At 46.7% G+C, this 17,080-nt stretch overlaps 1 protein-coding gene across 2 annotated transcripts in view; it reads right to left on the bottom strand.

Moving 5' to 3' along the window:
• LOC138448858 (zinc finger protein interacting with ribonucleoprotein K-like) overlaps positions 1-17,080 on the bottom strand; it is a 360,764-nt gene that overhangs the window by 235,255 nt on the left and 108,429 nt on the right. For both annotated transcript variants that reach the window (XM_069604726.1, XM_069604725.1), the window contains exon 3: positions 10,732-10,824. In XM_069604726.1, coding sequence (XP_069460827.1) covers positions 10,732-10,824 — 93 coding nt within the window. The remainder of the gene's footprint in view (positions 1-10,731; positions 10,825-17,080) is intronic.

The raw sequence follows: 17,080 nt of genomic DNA on the forward strand, positions 1-17,080 counted from the left end.
ATTTCAAAGGAATCGGTGAAGAACTTTCAGAAATTTAAGATTTTGAACAAACGAGCATGTACATTTTTATTTATATAGATTGTGCATTTTGGTTAACAATATAACCTTAACACAAAAAGTGAAAAGACGCACATTACATTGTATCACATTATGTCCCAAGACGCTTGCATTAAGGTTAAAAGAAGACATTTGGTTAACAAAATAAAAAAATAGCCTTAAGACAGAGAAAAGAACATACATAATATAATTTCGCATTACGTCCAAATTCATATAGGTAGAAAAATTCAGAGGACATACACAAATAGCCTGGCCATCCTCAGTAGTAGTAAAATGTATAAATCCATCGACTCCACAGGCTTTATATGCATGCTATGAAATCTGTCTCCCACTTGGGCGAACAGCCAAGAGCTTCACCGCTTCCTTCCACACAAAAAAACCCAGCCCCTGTGATGACGAGTGAATCAGCCCCATATAATGAACTCCAGAATTGGTGCCCCTGGATATTCTCCACGTTTTGTACCAGGCTAGAATATGCCTTACTACATTGTTGACAAAGGGAACTGCATTGGGTCAATATATGGTGGCTGGATTCAACCTGATTTGCACACAGCCGACATGCTCTCTCAAGTGTGACAACAATCCAGCTTCCAGTGTATACGTAGCTAGAGAGGACATTGAAGTGCAGGTATGTTATGAATTCTCACATTTTTTAGAGCACGGTTTGAGGAGGTAAGAGCACAGCCATCGATTATAAACGCCTGTTGTTTAAACTCCTGATGGCGTATTTTTGGGCTAGTTTTTGAAAGGAAACAACTCTGTCACACTCCCACGTCTTTTTCTTAAGTAGATTGCGGTAATCTGGCATGTCGGGCAGGAGCAGGAGCTGGAATCCTATCTCTTCACAGTGTGCCACTACCGTTTTACTCAGTGAGACCATGAAGGGATTTAGGTGGGGGCCCTCAAAGTTGGCTGCCACCAAAGACAAGAGTTTAGAATCGTCTGGGCGGCACAGTCTTAATGCACAGTACAGTTTGGAACACTTGAGAAGCCAATGTGCTCGGAGAGACCGTAAACCCAGCTCCAATCTTAGGGCTTCGACCGGCACTGCTTTGGGGACTATGAGAATCCTGAAGGTGTCTCCCCAACTAATCTCAAGGGGTCTGTCATCCAGGTGGCCAGTACACGGGCATCGCTATTGGATCCAGTTCCTGGGGGTGGGCCAGTGAGGGAGGATCACCTAGATGGGGGGGGTCCTCGGGGAGTGGAAGTGGTACACCTACGGGTGAGATGCAGAATCCCCCTTATTCCAACACCATTTCCCCACCCGACCACGTAGGATATTGAGAAACACTGCCCCCACTTTTTCCGCACGAACACTTTCGCACACCACAAAAGACAACAAACTAACACTAGTGCCGTTTACCTGACATGTACCAACACAAGGGTCAGGCAAAGTCAGGCAATTGACCAGAACCACACACACACCCGACTGCCCTTTCCCTTCCCCACTGGGATAAAACGTGGAGCATGAAAGCACAGGCGGAGCAAGGCCGACCGCATGACGAGAGAGCTAACTCAGCACGGCAGTTCAAGAGGAGGAGAAGAACAGCGCAAATCGATAGGGTGACAAGAAGAGAAGCATCCTTGGCCTTTCCAAGCCAGGTCTTTGAAACCTCCACAGGAGGAACTGTAAGACCGCAAACAATAGCCAGCATGTGTTGCACCAGATGTAAACGGTACACAAGGCCCTCCTCCGCTGATAACCAAGCCAGAGCCTGGACTCCAGAGCCAAGAAAAGCCAAGCGGTTCATTACTGCGGTGAGTCGAGGGGAGAACCAATAAGAACCCGAACAGTGTTTGAACAAAAGTAGCGAAAGTGGCTAATTGAAGAAAGTCTAAAGAACTGTTCTTACGATACGAGAGGGGGGGAAAGCCAGCTACAGGGGAGTCGGGCACCACGTGGGTGCTTGCTTGAGAAACTCTGGGAGAATACCCGATGGTTGAAACTACCGTTACCAGAAGGCCTTGGGAACGGCGCAAGAGACTTTGGTCGAAGTGGTCATACGGGGGTCCAGCAAAGTCCTCCATACAGTCGAAAGTCTTTGATCGGCAAGGGAAGGTGAAGTTAACAGTTGCTCTGTTCTGGCACCGATGGAGGAGAGGAACCATCCGCCGTTAACGTGTAGTCATGCCTTCTCGGAATGTCCTTGCCCGCTCTACCCTTTTCCAAGATGGCCGCTCCCTATCGTATTTCATCTCTCTGCTCTGCATCAGCGGCACGTTGCAACCCGCACTCTTTCGGATAAGGCGCTGTTTTCCCCGTTTTCCTCTTTGCTCTCCGAGCGTTTTCCTAACCTTCATTTCTCTTTTGTGTGCTTCCTGATTTTCATCCTTTGTGTGCCGTTTCCCTACCGGCAGACTCCTGTTCTATCTCTGCCTCCTTGTGAACCCGTGCTATCATTCAGTCCTACGTGTTTTATATGCTTATCTGCATTCAGTCAGTTTAATTCCTGCGGTCTTCTTATCCAAGATATTTACCACCCTCTCTATCTTGCTTGTACTCTGATTACACTGTCTGATTTATACGTGCTAATACTTAGGACCTCCTTGGATCTCAGAGCATTTGGGTGTTTTCATCATCACTCATCCTACTTTCTACAAGAAAACCAGTTAGGCGGGGTGCAGGTTTGGTACCTGGAGGCTTTTTCCCCCTTTGCGTGTTCCGGGGAGGAAGCCCCTTGACTTGGCTGAATTCAGCAGAGAGGCATAGAGGCTACTCCTCGTGACAGACCTTACCTCTATCAAGAATATAAGACTTCTAAGAAAAAGAACAATGTGAAAGAACCTAAGGAACCAACCTCTGACACAACCTCTGAAGAGTCAGGTGAGGGAAAGAAAGGGGTAATTGACAATAGGTCCTTTTTATTTGACAAGACGCCACTAGGACTGGCTTAAATTTCATTTGATGGTTGTAGCTTGCTCCCATCTTAGATATAGGTTTAGATTAGGCATTCTTCCAACCTGCATATACAGTTTAATAAACACCCTTGAACTGTGATCACTTGTGTCTGTCTTTACTGTTGCCACCATGAGTTCCTTACAGACCTTAATAACTGCCCCTCTAATTTGTCCAGCCAGGACAGATGGCCCTCCGACAATAGTTCCAGGCCATATGTGAGGGCTGGCACAATGCTGGACTGGTATATCTTAATCATGGCCTCTATGTTGCAACCACCCGAGCTTGACACAAAACGTCTTACCAGGAGCCATTTCTTAAATATTCGGCTAGTGATGCCCTCACCATAAAACCCGTTTGTCGGGTGCAAGCGGATGGGAAAGCCCAAATAAATGTAACACTCCACAACCTCTAGCTTGGTCCCGTTAAGCATCCACGCATAGGGGACCTGACGTTTTGACCTTCTGCCCAAGACCATGACCTTCGTCTTTTGGGGATTTATTACCAGGTTATTCACGCTTGCATATTCCCCCAGTGCTTTAATGACTCGTTGGAGCTCAATTTGTGTGTGGTCCATAAGGATTGTGTCGTTTGCATACATTAGCCAAGGGACCCAATCACTACTAATCCTTGGTGGGAACGTTCCGATTCCCTGCAGGTGTGGATCCAAGTCTCTGAAGTATAGAGATTATATAGTAATGAGGCAAGTGCACATCCCTGTTTCAGACCAAAATTAGTTTTGATATTGGTAGAAAGAACCCCATCCTGTGTTAAGTGGTCGGCCACCTGCGTGTCACTATAAAGTTCCTTCACAAAATGCAAGGGAACTGGGTCCAGATGCCACTTGGATAGTTTATGCCATAGCCTTTCACTAGAGAGTGATGAAGGCAAGCCCATCAAAATCTCTTGCTTGCAAGCTATCATATGGGCCAACAAGAACTACACAGTGCAGTTGTTGTGCAGAGTTGCTGAGGCCCTTAGGAAAGCCGGTTTGACAGCGATGCAGACAACCAGTCGTTTCCGCCCATGGGTTTAGTTGCTTCAATCAGAGTAGCGAATATTTTAGAATCCAGCATGGCAAGCAATCTATTGTTGGAGGGAGTCCCGGGAACTCCCTTCTTGAAGACTGCCATCAAAATGGCTCCCTCGAGCTACCTGGTATTGCTCCCGAGACCAAGATTCTATGGAACCAATGAGAGAATAGAAACCCATGCAGAAGGATTTGCCTTAAACACTACATTCGGGATTGAGTCGGGTCCCACCGCCCGCAAGGATTTTACAATTTTTATAACTGCCTCGATGTCCTCAGCCTCAAAGGCTCCCAGCAGTCTCCAATCTCCGGTCTGGACAGCCCCCCGAAGGAATAATCAAAGGGTCATAAAAGAGTGCCCCAGGTGAGTTAACCAGGATGCCTCAGGGATAGGATGCAGCTCCCTGTGGGAGTGACCCACCAAGTATGACCTAAAAAACGACCAGAATTTTAGTATTGTCATTTGTATGCAGGAGATCAAACAAGTTTACCCATCTTGCACTCTGTAAGGAGCCTCTATGCTGTCGTTTCCAGTTTTTGTATTTTGTGGTCGAGGCTCTAAAACTAGCTTCACGCACAGGGGCCACCAGGTCAACCTGTTGCTTAATTGCAGCCAACTCCATACATAACTACTTTTTCCTTTGCTGTATCGCGATGCCAAATAGCACCATCCCAACTGTAGCCCTCTGAGTAACCCCTCTGGTAAGTTTTAGATCAGAAAAGAAGTGCCCTAATGTAGCCTGCAGATTCCCACCTTCTGAGACCAAGCTATTCGCAATTAAATGGCCCTTGGTCGACAGGACAGAGTTGATCTTATTAATCCCAGCGTCAGACATGCGTAGGCGGTTACCCATGTTGTTAACTACCACCCTAGGGCAAGAAGGCCCACGGACCCGCTTTGAGCCTCCTTTTTTTGTCCACTACCAGCCCAACAACACATGGTCGCTTTAGTTCATTCGCATCATAGAAATAGGGCTCAAGTTGCCTGTCAATGTCACCGTCGGGCTCCGAACTGTTCCTCACCTGAGCTGATGGTAACTTCCACTGGGGGCTTCTTTCTTCCTTTGTGTTTCTGGTCTAGAATCTTTTTGTGCAGGTAGGTCTACCATGGGACAATGCCACAATGGTCTGCAGGAGAACCAGAAGACTAGTGGCCCTGGTCCTGCAATAGCCAAAGAGGGGAAAAAAGCCTTAAATGGTAAAAGAAAACATGGGAACCGTCTTATCCACCGAAGCCTGTGGGTTACGTTCCTGGGAATGGCAAAGGACAGAGTGATGTCTGGAAAGAGTGCATGTCCCGGAGGTGGAAGGGAAGGAATCCATACCTCGAGAGGCAATGAGCACACAGGTGAGAACAACGGGTGGGAGAGAGCAGTCTTGGAAACCGCAGCAAGGAGAGAAGATCCCCGGAAAACCAGTAATCAGCTGAGGTGGAGAAAAGTTGAAAAATCGAAAATAAGGGCGAGAGCAGAGAGAGATAGCGAGAGAACAAGGGATCCGGGGAGAGCACGGAAATCCCAGATAGAAAAGAAAGTGGAAGCACGGAGAGCCGTGAAAAGAAAGCAACAAGCAGAGGCACATTGGAGACCAGGGAAACAAAGAAAAAGAGGGAGAGAACTGCTGCCGAGGAGGCGGAGAGGATAGCAGCCTTACCAAAGCCAAGGGAGTAAACTAAGCGTTGTGCAACAAAGGAGAAATTTGCACAGTTGCAACGCGGCGACGGCCATGTCTAAAACAACCGGGGGAGCGGTGCGGATGTACGTGATGGAATATTTTAATGTCGGCCCCGTCTCCATCTGTCCCAGATGCGCCAAGAGAACGGGTGCAGGACATTGCCCCAAAGTTCCTGACAAATGAAAACATAGTCAATGCACTAATGGGATCTACCATTAGTGAGAGTGAACCGGGTGTCCCCAGCGCCGGACATCTTCGTGTTCAGACACACTAAATTATACAGGTCCAGTTGTTGGAACAAACCACCAAGGGGAACCCGAGGGGACGGCCTAACCCTTGCTGGCTGGGAAGCCCCTTGAGAGCCTTTGGCCTCCTGCCCCTGTGCTATGAGCATATGCGCATTGAAATCCCCTGCAATGAGGGCCCCCCCTCGGGGTTGACAGGTATACCAATGGGCTAGTAATCTCTTTACTTCCCCATGGATAACATCGGAATTTGCAGTCCATGGTGGCTTATAGAAATTGATGATCCTTACGGGTTCCGGGGAAAGATCCAGCTCATTCAAGACTATGGCCAGAATATCCTCTTCACCACTACCCATATATAGGGGGGTCAAATTCAATGTTACTTTTGTCCCTATCGCCAGCCCCCCGACCCCTGGCTGCCCCCTCGTGTTACTCCTGGCTGGCGAGCAGATAATATTGTAGTCATCCACACAAAAACTGTCTAGACACCACGTCTCCTGTAATAAAAACGGATCAAAGGAAGTCAGCAATTTTAGGCCATTAGGGTTGAGTAGGAAGTAACTGAAAACCCTGCGATTTCCAGGAAGCCCATTTTAGGGTCTCCATTTCCTTAGGTAATCACGCATGGGCCACCCCGTAATCCTCAAAGGTGTCCAAACGCCAGGAAACCACCTTAGGACCCATGACAGTGTGTTCCCCCGTCACATATACAGGGGGGTCCTTGTATCGGGATCTCCAGGGCGCAACCCATGGTGGGAGAGCATCCAAGCCAATGGCATCACACACTTGCCTACAAACTGTTAAACGAAAGCCAAGTTTGTTTGTTTGTTTATTTATAGCACGCACCAGACCCGCAGGTACCAGGGCACGAGAACAAGAATACTTTAAGCTTACATAGTTACAATGTTACAGGTTACGTATTTACAGTGTTAACATACCAAGTTACCTCGTTATAGGTGTCATAAAATGATACAACGTATGATACATGTTAAGTTACAGGTATAATTCACAAGAGCAAAGCAAGATTCAGTCCGGGTTACACAGGTCTGGTACAAGGAAGAGCAAGTTATGCAAGAGCTACAGGTCATTTTCTTTAAACCAGATGATGGTATTGAATCTAAAGTGTAGGTAGGATTGGTCGGTCCTTAATGTTGGTGGGAGGGAGTTCCACAGTTGGACAGCTTTGACCGGGAAGCTATTGCCCCCCCGATTGAGGTAATTTTGAAGGAAGGAACCGATAGGCAGTTTGTGTAAGCAACTCTCGTAGGTCTGGATATGATTCTTCTTTTGAACCTCTCTGTTAGGTAAGTAGGTGCTGCATTGTTAAGGCTCTTGAAAGTTAGGGAGGCAGTTTTTAGTTTCATTTTGTTTCAAGTCAAGATGGTGTAGGCTCATCAAGGCTGAAATAGCTGCAGTGGTAATTCCAACACCGCCCAATTAGTTACACTATTCACCTTAGGTAGCACAAGCCTGGTAATATCCCTGCTGCTTATGTTCCTAAGCAGCGGAATGCCCTGAAAAATGTTCAACAAAAAACTCTGGTTCATAAAAGGACTCGTATTCAGGGGGGCCAGTTCTTCCAATTTGATTCCTTTCCCATAAAGGGGCCTCAGGGACAAATGCCCTACCTCACCATTGGCATCCAAAGGGATTGCCAAGACCCCCTGTTCAGACTGGAACTTTTGCAGAGTATGTTGCGTTGGTGGCCCAACCTGTACAGGATTTTGTGTAGTGACTCTCTCAACCACCCCAGCAGAAGCCGCAGTCAGGCTGGTACAGTTGAGGGTTTGACACCGGGTGGACGACCCGGGGCCTGGTTGGAGGACTAGCTCTCTCGCCCGGGACCAGCCATCTTTGTAGTGGGCCTTGAAGGTCTTTTAGAGCCATAAACTAGAGTGTTGGACATCCTTCTCAGGGGTTGAGAATGCGAATCCTCTGGACGACTTCTGCTTGTATTCTTTCCCAACCATGTTCTGTTTGGCTCCAAGGGGCTCACTGCTCCTTTGGCCGCACCTACTCGCTGGAGGGGCTCCCTCCCTTACTATTGCTGATGCAGTTTCCCCTGCACCCTGCAACTTAGTTGGCCCTCTTGGGCTGTCGTTCTTCGATTCAGAAATATCTGCATCTTCTTCCCTCACAGAGTCAGAGGATAGCAGGTCAGAATGGTCCTCATTTATCTGGGCGAGCCAGTCCACAGGTTGGGTCCGACCGGTGAGATTGATAGGAGGGCCAAGAACACCAGGAACCAGATTAGGACCCACTGGGACATTCTTAGGTGGGGTTGGTAGTGTGCTGGCATCCGAAGTGGAGGTATGGGTCACTTCTCGTCCAGGGTCGCCTGGTTTGACAGGAACGTTAACCAGCATCTTCTGGACATAGTTAGTAAGTAAGGATATTAAATTTTGGTCTTTTGCCATGGTGGTACATAGCTGTAGTAAGAAATCCAGAGTAGCGTCAAAAGTTTCAAACATCCTCTGAGAGCGCCTCATGTTCTTGGAAGGCCGAGTTGGCAAGAGGTGTGCCTTGGGGAAGCCCTTGGCCTCTGCTTCACATGAACCCTCAGTATCTTCAAAATAGCTGCTAGATGAATATGATGGAGAGCAGCCTTTGCATGTCTGGAGATGCAGATAATTGGGTTCCTATGACATTGTCTATAGGTACAGGGGAAGTGAGGGCCACAGTGTTCTGAGTCGCCACTCCCAAAGAGTTCTGATGGAGATTCAGAACTAAATTAAGTAAGGAATTGTTACTATCAATTGATGTTGAACAACCATTGGGACATGGCAGTTCTTCCAGGCCAGCCCTCGGCCCTCCCAAGACCGATGGTACGGCTGGGCCCCAGACCAGTCAGTGCTGAAGAAGCGAGAGTGGTAGTTTCCTGGGTTAGCCCATGAATATCCTGCTCCACAGGGTGTGACAAAGGCCGTGGAGCCACCAATTCAGCTGGGGAGGCGGTGGGGTGGCGTTGACAGGCGATGGATTGCCCCCCCTTTGTCTGAAATATCCCGTAATGAAGTTAGCTGGAGTAACAGCCGGGATGGTAGCAATACCACAGCTGGAATTTGTGTGGGGTAGAGAGGCGGGACAATCCCTCATGCTTGCCGACGAAGCAGACTTTGCCACCTTAGTGCTGCGCAGCCACGATTTCTCGCCCCTTGTCACCACCATCGTGTCAATATCAGTACTAATGGCAACGTGGAAAATAGGAATTACGATGGTATCTTGACTCACGGTTAGAGAAACATACAGCAGGTCACCTGTGCGCAGGCCAGTCAGGGTTGGTAGCCAGGGGCACGACCACTGCCCCCGCAGCCCCAGTCAACCACAACAAACCCCTCCTCGCACCACTCTACGTGAGATGGGGGTAGGCAACTAAAGCTGCAATATCGTGTAGCGGCCCAACCGCGGGGTACTGATTGTACTCATTGCAGGGCTGCCAAGCCAAAAGGAGAAAAGAAGCCTTATTTTGAGGAATACCCCCTCAACTCGCGGCACATCTCTCAATGCCTCTCCGAGACCAAGTCTCGACCGCCCCAAAGGTGTGGCCCCCGCCATGCCAAACCACTACACGCCGGTCCGCTCTGTTAATTCTCGATCAGCTCAGCAGGCTCCGATGCAAATAGAGGAAAGGACCTAGCGATCTGGAAACGTGTCAAGCCGCACTACGCTGTCTCACTGAGCACTGAAACCAAATGAGAGACAGATCGTAGCCGCTTCTGACACCGCTTCAGAGGAGCCACATTATAATGCAGATGCAGGCAGGAGAAGAAACTTGAGGAGCACATGTACAGCAGAAATAGTATTTTCATTAAAGGGATTACCACTTTTTCCCCAAAAAAAGCCAGTGCAAAATTTAGAATAACTGACATTTCAGCAAGAAATTCTTTAGCGGCCACCTTCCGGATAGGGTCAGGAACATACCTTTCAATTTCTAGACCACTAACATATTTGTAGCAGATTCGCCAACGAAAAATGGCTTTACACTTTGTAAGTGAACACATCGGCTGGGGCCCTTTGTAAACATGTAGCCCCATTGCTGCTTATATGAATTTATTTTAATTTTGTAAGTCCACACTATGCTTTGTCTCACCCTATGATACTGTATTAATAAGACAAAAATTGCCAATAGGCAGCTGAGCTGGATGATATGAAGGGGTTCCCTTAGGGTCAATGACACCTTTATAAGGGAACCTACACGAGAAAGGTATCCATAGGAATAACCAAATGCAAAAATGACAAAGTAGAAATGAGGTTTTTGGGGTCGAGTTTCTACGAAATTTGTGTTCATTTTTAGTAGAAAATAGGTGGGGGTTGGGGTAAGGGTATAAATTAGGCTGGGGATAAGTGGGTAGGCTGCAGGGGGTCTCCCCCTCCCTCACAATATTTTTAAAAAAGGGTGTAAAAAGGCTAAAGTAATTTTCGTTTTTCGACCCCAAAAAATGCGGTAATTTCTAATTCGTTATTTTATTTTCGGTTATTTCATGGACAACCCATGAGAAACTGTTACTCAGCTTCTGCGTGTGCACAATTCCTTCTTGCACACTTTTATGTTAGGTACTTTGTGTCCTAGCAGGTACAAATTCACAAACAACCGTTCTTAAAACACAGAGTGTTGTCCTAAAGTGAGACCATTCAGTATATCTGACTTTCATGGTAGAATCTATTTACCGGAGCTCTAAAAATTAAAACGAAAATCTAGCAGATGGACATCGGTCACAATATGAACGTATGTATCTAATTGCAATGTTTGATTGTGGGAAGAGAAGAGAAAGCATTGCTATACAGTTGCATATAATGCACTTCTTACTAGAGAAAAAAAGGATTACCATGTCTTCTCTGAGAGACGTGGTTATCTGGGAGGTACAGCTCCTGCTTTTCTTTCACCCGTAATGAAAAGACAGTGGTGACAATGAGTGGACCTGTTAATTAAAAGTAAAAAAAAAAAAACGAATCAAGGATTTACAGTTCGTTGCATAATAATGGAAAATATTATGTTACATAACGGAAATAAAAGATCTTCTGTTTAATTTCTTCTCAAATGATTTCCGATTTACAAAGCAAGAATAGTTTTGTTTTTATTACATAATAGAGGATATACAACATTTATCAGACAATACTTTTTTGGTTATGTTTCCTAACATATGGAACATATATCTTCATTTCCTTTCCTTTTCCCTAGCTGATGTTTCTGGATTTCATTTAACCCTGTAACTCTGAATGATAGGTGAGAGCTAGGCGCAAGCATCTAGGTCTTCAAGGATGTGTAGTTGGTGCCCTAATGAAGATTCATATGGAGTATCCGCCTCTAACTAATTATTCCTGAGTCAATTCATTGAGAAATTAGACATAGTATAAAGATGAAAAATAAAAAAAGGTCACACAATTATCATAATAATAATTACATCAGCAACTTTACTAACATCACTAGTCGTATAGAGGACCAAGGAGTCCTGTCTTTGGTAAGGGGCTGATTCACAAAGAATCCCTCTTTGGTGCAAGTAGGGTTGAAAACGACACTCCAAAACGGTATTCACAAGGAAATCCTGCCCAAGGTACTTCTGTCACAATGCTGAACAGCAGCAATATAGGCTAGGTACCGAACTCTAGGGCTAAAATGGGGGCCAGCTAAGGGGAATGTAACCCATCATCAGGCAATTTTCACCTTGAAGTGCGAACAATGAAGTCTCTGGGTTCAACAAACAGTCTCTATTCTTTGTACTCCTCAATCTCAGAATCCCTTTCCTGAACATATTCTCCCTTCTTAATCACTCACTCTTGGGGGGGTTTCAGTGCACCCATAATTCTTTCTCCGCTCTTTGGTCTGTAGGCACTCAGCTTCTTGCCCTCGACTCCGGTGCAACCCATTGGTATGGGTCTCAGACCCTTCGTGCAGCTGCAAATTAGGACAGTAAATAGGAGGAAGTTAGGGCTGGGCATTGTGGAAATTATCCTTTAGCTTTCACCAAGAAATCAGCCACCTAAGCTTTTAAGGAAGCTCGGTCAGGGCACTTTCTTCACCTCACTGTCTTGAGGCCTGGACTCTAGATCCCAACACTAAATCCTCATCTACCCCCTTGATGAGTTAATATGTTCTCTTACCCAAGGGGACCTTTCCTGCACCTCCCGATTTATCCATTCCTCTATCTCTTTCTACACCTGCTCCTCCTCAATGGCACAGTACGTTCTCATATTTCTACCCCTCCTTGACTCAGACCCCTTAACATTAAGGTGTGTCTCCACCTTTCTTACTATATTTTATCTTCAACTTTTGCCTCCTCCTCCTCCTCCTCTCTGCTCCAATTATCTCTGCCAACCTCCTCTTGATATACTCCTCCATTTGGATATCTTTGTCTTTTTCGCCCTTGCGGAGTCTCCTCAAACCCCTTCCTGACCCTTCTCCAACTTGTTCCTTATCTCCACTATCCAGTTTTTGTTCACCTCCTTCTCACCCCTCCTGATGTTTTTCCTCTCCAACTCCTTGTTCCTCACTGTCTCTTCACTCCTCCTAGTCTACTCCTGGTATTCCTCCGCACCACCTCGTTCTCCTTCACCTTGATCTAAATCCTCCTAATATTCCTCCCAACCACAACCAGACACTCCTTCACCCCTCCACCCTTCTTCTGATACCCCTAATCATCTTCAACTTTGCCTTCTTCCCTCTAGCAACCTCTCTCCCGCTTCCTCCTTCCTGCTCCTATACCTTCTGATTTTACCTTCAACTCACAGCTTCGCACTCCAAAATGTCCTCAGACTACTATCTTTACATAGGGGTTGGGTTGAATCATCCTTTTGGCTGGAGTGGTCACTGTGGTGACCCAGAAGACAGACATTTAAAGGGTGTTTAATAAACTAAAAAGAAAAGGCCGGTCTATCCCTAATGCGAACAGGGATTTTCCCTACCTACAAAACGAATACTAAGGTTGCTAGTCTGTCTTCAAAATCAAAAGTAGTCATCAGTCCAAACCTAATTAGTATCTGGCGATACCGCTGTGAAAAGAAAAAATACATTAACATATAAACCCAAGCAATAGCCTCTCGGCTTATGCTGCGTCCAGCCAATTCTATGTCAAGACCGGAGGCAAGCGTTATGCTTTAACTGCACAGATTAAATTCAAATCAGCCACAAGGCTGTCTGGGGACGGGGAACACACTATCTGCAACTTGCTCATATACTCTCCCTCTAGACCTCCATGTTCCTCTGGCACCAACTCTGTGTGTAAAGCATTTTGCTAAACCGAGGGCCACAGGCCGATCTCTTTCTTCAGCTGGCTCCTTCTCATGAACAGCCTCTCCTTCCTCTTCATCTTGAGCCGCACCTCCTCGTATTCCGGAAGCTCCTCAAGACTTTCCTTTTCACCTCCTCCTTCCCTTCTTCCCACCTCTGCTAATCTCACAGTCACTGTGAATGGTGACCAGTGCCCTTGTGTGTCCTTTGAGGCGCCGGCATCCCACACCCAATTGCCTCAGCCTCTGCCTACACACAGCACTTGCCTGAGCACCCACTGACCTACTCCACTGTAGGGCAGTAGGTGTACTTATCTACTTATTCAGCTCAATGCTCTCTAGCACTTACTATATTGGGCACTTAAATCTGCTGCTCACCCACGAGCAAAGACACTCAAGCACTTACCCCCAATCCCTCTTCCCCTCTTGTCTCTCTGCACTTGCATGTTCTGAATACTCACAAGGCCTAGTAGGTTAGTCTTTTATCCTGCAGTGTATATATTGTTTTCAATCCCATGTTTCCTCCCTGTTACCCTGTGGGCGTTTTGAAACACAATTAACTTGTTGTACAAGCGCCTACCAAATGCACAATAAATAAAGAAACTCTTTAATGCCACTCTCCACAGCAGCCTTTTTCGAATATCAACATTCTTTTTTTTTTATTTCTTTTTTACAACAGTAAACAATCAATTTAAACAAAACTTCTGTTCAGCAAGATTATATGCAGTACCCTTTGGCTGCACTACAACAACCCTCACCTCCTGGCAATAGGAACCCAACCTTTGGTAGAAGTCTGTACTACACAGGTTGGTAGCGTGTTGAGCAGCCAGGCTTATCTCAAGTGGGGTCAATGTGAGCTGTAGGGGAATTACACAGAGATCCAGTGACAAGTATTCAAATAAACTCTAACACACAAGGTTTCTTGATTAAACAATTATTAATTTATTTAACAGTCAGTTTGAGCAAGCCTTCTTCAGAAGCGGCAATATAATAGTAACACACAAATACACACTCTTAATATTTCTAAATCAGTAAGTACCCTTTTGGTATAGCACATAGACACTTCCTACACCCTCAGGTGACTTTAGTAACTAGGACACTGTAGACATTAATATACAACCGTTTGCATTTAGAATCGGATTTAGGAGATTGGCAAAGAAAAGGGTTTATTAGAACAGAACAAGAGATCACACAAATATTCCCATGTCCCAAGAGGATAGCTCAGCAGCAACGTATTCGCCTTAGAAACAAGACGACACAAAGCAACACAGGTTCAATCCCCGAGTCAGAGGTTAGAAACCTTTGTGTATTAAGCGCATTATAAATACGCAACTAAGAGACATATCCCTGTAAAAGCGCTTTGAAGCCCATGGGCTGTGTGAGCGCTTTAAAAATGCAAAACTGTCACAGCTCCTAATCTTTCTTTGCTGCTCTGTGTTGCATCATGCTTGCTATGTATGTATGAGGTGAGAGAATTTTGATGTGTTGTAGTGGAATGTTTGGATGGGAATGATGTGTCAAGGTTCCAGCCTTAGTCAGTTGGGACAAGTCAGCCTGGGTGATGGGACCCAGTGGTTCGCTCTGTATCATCTTAAAGAGACTTACAATAAAGCTTAACTAAAGGAACCTAAGAGACTGTCTAAGAAAGCAGCTTTATTACACTGGCGATGAGGGTGGGATATGAGGAGTATAAGGAGTAAGCAAAAGCGCAGAGCATCAAAGTTAAGAAGACCATCCCAGCTCTGTGCCCAAGCCAGAAGAAGCACAGCTGAGGAGGACTGTGTGCTACAATGTGGGATCCCTGGTGTCCAGTGCAGCTTAGGAGTAGGAGCAGCATATGGTCAGGACAAAACCAGTTGCTGCAGCCGACCCAAGAAGGTTTTAATGAAGGGGCCGGGTATGGGGAGCCGCACTCTGTAGGGGCAAGCGTTGGGCCTGTTCCTGTGTGCTAGCGACCCAGATGTGATATCCGAAGAGAGGACCTCCTCACGCATCCGCTCGGCCACCCGCATACGCACAAGAATAGGCCAACACAGGAGCTGGGGTGCACACTTCTTTATTTCTCGAATACCCTCTCGAACTGCCTGGTGGGCGGTAACCCCGCCCCCATGCCCACGTGGGTCGCAGCCCACTGGATTGTCAAACATAGATATAGGACTCATCCTCTAACCGTGTAGGAGATGACGACACCACACCCTCCCGTCACTAAACATTTAGTGGTGTTCTCAATTCATTTCCTCGATGAGGCGGAGAGTCTTCTTCCTTGTTCTCTGGGGTCGAGTGCCTGCTCTAGCCGCCGTGTCAGTCCATGTTTCTACCGTCATGTCATTTTCAGAATCTTCTTGATCTCCTTCATAAGGTTCGACACATTGAGGGAAAGTGTCATTCATGTTGGTGACACCAGAGGATGGGTAGTCCGGCATCCGCCTAAAATGAGACGAGTTCCTGGTGACGGACCGGTGATCCCCTTCGGCGATGATAAGTGATCCCTTCTTCTTGACAATAATGAGCTTCTCCTCATTGAATGGGGCTACGTTTTTCCACTGTTGAGGTTGTCTGACCACTACCAGGTCTCCTAGTGCTAGGTCACTTCCCTTGGCCCGGCGAGTGGCATCAGCACTTCGCTTCATGTTTTCTTTCATGAGCTTGTCTTTCTTCCTCATTTCGGTGTCATTCTCGTATTGATCTTCTTCTGCCTTTATGTGGGGTAGTCTTGTTCTGATCGCTCGCCCAAACATTACCTCCGATGATGACTTTCCTGTGGTACTGTGTGGGGTGTTTCGGTAGTCTCGCATCAGTTGGTATAATAGTTTCTCAACAGGTTCTCCTGTGAGTCGTGCAATTTGTGTTGTGCGCTTGATGTTGCTCATGAACCTTTCAACAGTCCTGTTTGCCTGTGGCCACAACGGTGTTACTTTCCTGTGGCGGAATCCCATGTATTCTGCGAATCTTTGGAAATCTTGTCCAGTGAATGGAGGTCCGTTGTCGGACTTGACTACCTTGGTTATTCCGTATGTTGCGAACATTCGATCCAGCGCTGGTATGGTGTGATGGGCTGAGGTGGACGGGACTATCTGCAGGTCAGGATATCTTGAGTATTGGTCCACCGCTACTAATATGTATTCACCCCCTTCCATGGGCCCAAAATGATCGATGGCTATTTCTTCCCATGCTCCTTCGGGTAGTGCGGTCATGCTTAGCGGTTCAGGGACTGTATGTGGCTTCACAATGGCACAGGTGGGGCAGTTTCACAGTAGCTTTTCCACGGATGTGTCGAGTTGGGGAAACCAAAGTTTTTGTCTTAGCATCCTTTTAGTGGATACGATGCCCCTGTGTCCTTTGTGTGCTAGTTCTAGCACCTTCTGTCGTAAGCTTCTTGGTATTACAAGTTTTGTCCCCTTTAGTAGTAGTCCTTCCTCTGATTTGGCGAGTTCTTCTTTCACGGCTATGAGGCATGTGATGTCTTGTTTGGTGTCATCATTCATAGTTTCGCAGAGCTGCTTTGCATGCTTCCATCGCCCTGTTTCTAGGCATCTTAGGATTGTTTGTATCCCTTGGTCGGTGTTGCATTCTCGTGTTATCTGCTCCATGTCAAGTCCTTGCGGTGTGCTGCTGTGGATGACATATTTTATGTATTGATCCGCGATGGATGTTGCCGGTCCACTGTTTTCTCTCGGGTGACAGGAGAGAAAATCCGCAGGGTTTTGTTCCTTCCCTGGCCTGTGTATGATCGTGAATTGGTAGTCCTGCAGCCGAAGGGCCCACCTGGCTATTCTGGGTGGCATTTTTGCTTGAGGATTGCCATAAATGAACGTGAGTGCCTGGTGGTCTGTTACGACTATGAACGGTTTTCCATACAGGAAAAGGTGAAAATGCTTGCAAGCCCAGACGACCGCCAGTCCTTCCTTCTCTGCTTGAGAGTAGGCTTGTTCGGTGTTGGAGAGACTTCTG

Source organism: Ambystoma mexicanum, chromosome 1p (assembly GCF_040938575.1).
Source record: "Ambystoma mexicanum isolate Mex_15411 chromosome 1p, UKY_AmexF1_1, whole genome shotgun sequence".
Classification (NCBI taxonomy): Eukaryota; Metazoa; Chordata; class Amphibia; order Caudata; family Ambystomatidae; genus Ambystoma; species Ambystoma mexicanum.